A 5,769-nucleotide genomic window follows, 5' to 3' on the forward strand; every position below is an offset into this window, starting at 1 on the left:
ACGATTAATATCTAATTCTAATATCTATGTAACATGAATGATATCTCATTGGTAAATTTTAATTTGCATTGAGTAAATATAATCCAACTCAAAAATATCTTAAATATTCTCTTAATTTCTAAAAAAAATTTAGGTATTTTTAAATCATCAAAATATTAATCTCATTTAAAGATTGTCTCGTCTTTTTTAAAGATAAAATATCTTACCAAAAAAAATTTGAGAGAATATTTAGAAGAATATATCATTATAGTTTGTTTAAAAAGAAAAAACTATATCACTTAAATGTGTGTAAGAATCCGTTTTTATAAAAATTAGCACTAGAGAGTGTTTGTGTGATTAATTCAGTTAATGATATACAGAGGAAATAAGGGCAATGCATGCACAAAATAAACTAGACTAGAAGAGAACTATACAGTATACACGACTATTTTGCAACTATCACTCCAATAAAAGAAGAAAAAAAAAAAAAAGAAAGAAAGATTGCTAGGTACAACCAAACTTTATAGAGAACAGAATGTTCCTAGTCAGCTTGTTTTTTAGCTTCAGTGTTGTCATCTTTCCTGGACTTGCCAAATGATTTTTGGGAGTCCAATACAGGCATATATGCTTCGCTTGTTTTCTTGAAGATGTCATTACCAGCTCTTTCAGGTTCACGAGGGCTCACCAGCTTCTTCTCAACACTCTCGAATTTAGCAGTGGCCCACGGTGCTGTCCCTACACTACTCCGTTTAGAATCAGAAGCATCTATGGTCAGTGTTGATACCTCATCACGTGAGGCATACCATGAGTTACCGCAGGCAATACATTCCAGCTGAAGAAACCATAGCACAGTTAAGAAAACCATAAAAAAAAAGGTGTTCATACTATGGTTGAAAGGTTAAATGATAAAGAGATGAAAATTCTCTTTGATGAGAGGTTGGATAACTATCACGTCGAATGTATTATTTTATTTTTGTTAATTTTTAAATAAAATTAAGTACTCCTCTATGCATACCAAAACTTCATCTTAAAATTGGCCTAAAAAGTGCATCAGGGGAAAACAGATAAGAGTTTAAACTTCAAACCTGATATCTGTCGCCATGTCCTGCATGGATGATATCCCTCAAACCCACCTTGCATTCTCTGCATCTTCTGCAGCGCGCATCGGTCATCTGTTTCCAGATGGAAAAGCTGACCATCACTAATGTAACAGGTAACATAACATAAACATTGCAGTGAGGAATAAAATTAACCTGCATGTGCTGTGACTCATCAGGCTCTTTCTTGGATATCTCATCAGCAGTCAAACCCTCCTGTAGTTTCAAATATTTAGTCCTTAGGCACACAATAAAAAATCAGCTCATAAAATCCAAACACAATTTATATTTGCTCTACAAAGCACTAGGATTTTTTTCTTTTTCTCCCTTTTTTTTTTCTTTTGCTTTGTGAATTTATGATGTTTTGAGAAAAATGGAAAGTTGACCACAGTAATCAACCCAATCCAAACTAGAGTGTAATTCTAGTTGTATTTTTTTTCCCTAACATGAAGAAATTTGTGAAATAAATGGAATATAATTAGGATGATAAAAAAAATATAAAAACACTGACTACTGACTGAACAAAGAATCACAAGAAACTACTAATCTAAATTGAAAATTGAGATTACAGAGACTACAAAACAAATTGGGCAGACAGCTTCAAAGTTCCAATAAAAAGAAAAACAGATAAAAATTGGCAATAAACTTAATACCTTCAATTCATTGGGTGTCATGTTAAATACTTTTGAAGGTTCCAATTCTCCATTTAACAGACGACGTGCTAGCAATGTGTTGTTCTGAAAAGATCCCCAAGAGAAAAAAAAAATGTAACTATAAGGAAACCATCATTTATTATATAAAAAAAACACATATAGCGATCCAAATTGCTTTCTCCAGCCAAAAAGAGCATTAGTAGTGGTGATGGTGAGGAAAATATAACAGACAAACTATTGTTAAATATATCATCATAGAAAGCCAGCTTATTATGTTTTTACTCCATTACTATAATAGAGATTGACCATAAACATATAGTAAGTTAGCACTGAACACTCCATGCACACACTAACATTCACATCAACAGATGTGAGTGGAATTTGATGATAAAGAAAAAAGAGTAAAAATCCCCCAGAACTAACTCACCTATCCAACACGTCTCTCTAGAAGAAAATAAATTGGCAATTATTACTAATTATTGTCACATGGTGGGCTGGGGCAATAAGAGATGAAAAGGTACATTGAAGAGAGAAAATATAATCTCATTGCAAGTAACATGTAAACAAAGTTTTTTTCTTTTAACACTCATCCAGCTTTAGGATAAAAATCCATCAACGAAAACAGACACTTTCCTTATGCGCTTCAGCGAGCTTACTACCGCACATAACAGTAAGACAGGAGATACATAGACCACTTCTTACTACATCAACCCACCTCTGCTCTGTCCTAGGAATTTCATTGCATCAAATAGTATACTGGCAAAAAATTTCCTAATTTTCAGTCTTAATAAAAATATGCACAAGAATCTTGTCAAGTTGTCATACCACAGTTCTAATCTTCTTAGAAACTATTCTAGATATGATAAGTCTGGATAATACCACCTAGATAACACAGATCATGTAGCAAAAATATGGGGCTCATTTCTTTATATTCACCCAACAATGATGTCCGCATCATCTCTGAATACTAAATTAAAATAGGTACATACTGACTTACTAAATTTATGCAACTTAAAATGGTAAAAAAATGTACAGGATTAGAAATACAAAAAGATGAAAACAAACTATAGTTTGTATAGACTAGAAAATTTCAAAGTAACAATCAGTACCTTACTGGTTATCACATGACCTATGGTCTAGCTAAGAGTGCCACCATTTTCACCATATTTCATATCTTTCAAATCACTTTTAAAACATAATAGAAAGTTATAAATAGAAGTCCAAAAGTCACATTGTAAACAAAGATAAAATGTAGCATCCAAGTGTAATATTTTGGTCATTTCAAGTATATGATTGTTATGCAGAAGAGCTGCTTCTAACCTTCAGATTAAAAACTAATTGCCGAAGCTTTTGGTTATACTTCTGATAATCCGATGAAAGTGTCTCATGTGAAACTTTTTCCAAAGCAACTACAGCTGTTACTGCAGCATCCGGCCAGACCAAAGACTTGGAACTCTGCAGAGTGGAAAAGGCAAGCAATGAATACATAATAATCTTCAAGGTATATAATAGAAAATACATAATACAATACTGGGGATCACAACCAGAACTGGAATCTTCACCGAGTACCTTCTGAACCTTATCTTGACATTCATTTGGTGATTGGGAAGTTCTATTATTGCTTCCATTATAACCTGGATCAGAATTTTCACTTCCTTTCTCTTTCTTCTTTATGCTGTCATCCGAATTAAACACGTATTGAACACTTTGAAGCAACTTCTCCAGGACTTTGTCACGATGGGTATCCCCTGTTAACACATTCCAATCCACTAATATGCGATAATGCTCAGAGGAATTACTTACACAACTCCCGGGTGTTTCGGGTTTCAGATGTTGGTCACCCTTACGACCTGATTCCTCCTCTCGTGAAACATCAAGAGGCGAAATGCCTTTCTTCCTTAAAATCCTTTTACTTTTCATAACATCTTCCTGATCAGCAGCAGGAGCTTCTTCGGGCTCGATATCAGGCAATTCACCCATCCGCTTAAGGGTTTTCTGAACAAGCTCATCAATCTCTTGCTGTTTGTTGTCTTCATAGTCCTTATCAGTTAGCTTCCAGAGTTTCCTTTCTACAGTGTCATACACCTTTTGTACAATGAAGCCAGGATGCTGCTTCCGGTTCGGAAGCTGTTTGTGTATGGGAACAAAATGCACAACGCACTTATGCATAACAGATTCAGCTGGAACCTCATCACGGTGGAAACTATAAAAGAGTTCCCTTGTATCACGTGATTGCCAACTGCCACCACCTTTCCTTTCTGCTTCTTCAGGACGGTAAAACCACTGCCCGGTAACCATCATGCTGCCATTTAGGGACTGTGTAATATCCTGACACCAAAACACACCACTCTATAAATCACAAACCCAGGACAGAACGTAGGCACCAATAAATAGGCTTCAACTGTGCCAACAATATATTCAAAAGTAATATTTTGCAAAGAACTTAATACTCACTTTAATAATAGCCACATAGGGTTTCTGGTCCTTATCCTCAGGAACAAGAAGTACAGGGTCCTCCTGCAGAAAAAAGAACAATGCAACAAAAGTTCTTAGATAGCAAGTTTCACAACCCAATTTCATTAAATAACAATCAATTTGAAGTAAGTGATAAAAGCAATGAAATTGTGAAATTCATCAAGTGTAACATAATAGTAGGGTTTATGGAATGAGAAGAAAAAGTGGTGGTGGTTACCAGAGTGTACTGGTTTCCATCAAACTCGAATGACTCGAAATGCTTCTTCCTACCTCTCCCCTTTCCAGAAACCCTAATGGGATCGCCAATGGGCTTGGCGTCTTCCTGAGGGGGTTCCTCTTCTTCCACATGCTTATCCTTCTCCTTCCCCTTCCTCTTCTTCCTCTTCCGCTCCTCTTCTTCCTCCTCTTCCTCCTCCTCCTGCTGCTGCTGCAGTTGCTCCTCCTCCTCCTCATCCTCGTCTTCTTCCTCCTGCAGCTTCATGCGCTTCCTCTTCTTCTGCTGCTGCTGCTTCGACGGTGGAGAACAAGAGGAAGCTGGCTGCTGCTTGGGACGTGGCGGTTCTTCGTCCTCGTCGTCGCTCATTGCCACCTGAGTAAACCGTCGATTCCCCATTTTTCTTTTCTTTTCTTTTCTAATTTTTCCTTTCAGGAAAGCAAATGTGGCAAAATCACTGTGATCTTGCACTCTCTCTTGGGTATACACTATCACTGCTTCCACAGTGTAAGATTTGAGTTTTTCTCCGTTTTGGGATGTCAGCCTCGGGTTAAATTAAATTATTAGATAATATTTTCTTCCACATTACTACTGCTACGGCTTCCTTTCCTCACACGCTGTATATTCAAGAAACGATAAATGTGATGTGTTGTGTAATGACATGTGATAATTTTTGTCAAATGGCTACTATATTGAGTCGAATATGACTATGATAGGTTTGAATTTATTTATATTTTTAATTTATTAAATATATTTTTTATGATGAATTAATTATATCAAATAATTAATTTAATTAGATATTTAAATATCATATAATTTATTATAATTTATATGAATTTATTTTGATAGTATTTTTTAATTTAATTCTTGAATAAATTATCATTTCTATTTATAAAAGATGTAAATGCTACAAATGTACCCATAAAAAAAAGAAACTCACTTTGTAACCATGGAAAATTACCTCTGTATGTCAAAGTACCCTAACGTTGATTATGCAATTGATCCGTTAGTATCCGAACCTACGTGGCAACAAAATCCCTCCAAATTTATTTACGTGTATTCCAATTTTTTTTATTAAGGAATAGGACATAAAAAACCTTTTCGCGCCCCTCTGTGCCTAGCAGAACTCCGTTGTCATTGTTACTACGATCCCAAATCGGAGAAGACGATCGAAGTACCTCCATTTTTCACCAAATAGTTTTTCCTCTGCCCTTTATTGGATGTTCTCTATAGGTTTTATTAGTTGAGAAAAGTTAAAAATTTGGATTAGAGTTACGAGTAGAGTTAAGATTTCTGTTGCTATGGTATTATCTGTAGTTACATGAAATAGTATCTTAGATTATATTATTTT

General features: G+C 35.1%; 1 protein-coding gene across 1 annotated transcript; it reads right to left on the bottom strand.

Moving 5' to 3' along the window:
* LOC107630794 (ABC transporter F family member 4) lies at positions 284–5,073 on the bottom strand. Its single transcript, XM_016334037.2, has 8 exons — positions 4,422–5,073; positions 4,184–4,246; positions 3,299–4,057; positions 3,050–3,184; positions 1,730–1,813; positions 1,233–1,292; positions 1,065–1,151; positions 284–811 (listed from the first exon to the last, which is right to left on the bottom strand). Exons 1-8 carry the CDS (start codon positions 4,815–4,817, stop codon positions 521–523), a joined length of 1,875 nt encoding a protein of 624 aa, XP_016189523.1. The 5' UTR covers positions 4,818–5,073; the 3' UTR covers positions 284–520.

This window comes from Arachis ipaensis, chromosome B03 (assembly GCF_000816755.2).
Source record: "Arachis ipaensis cultivar K30076 chromosome B03, Araip1.1, whole genome shotgun sequence".
Taxonomy (NCBI): Eukaryota; Viridiplantae; Streptophyta; class Magnoliopsida; order Fabales; family Fabaceae; genus Arachis; species Arachis ipaensis.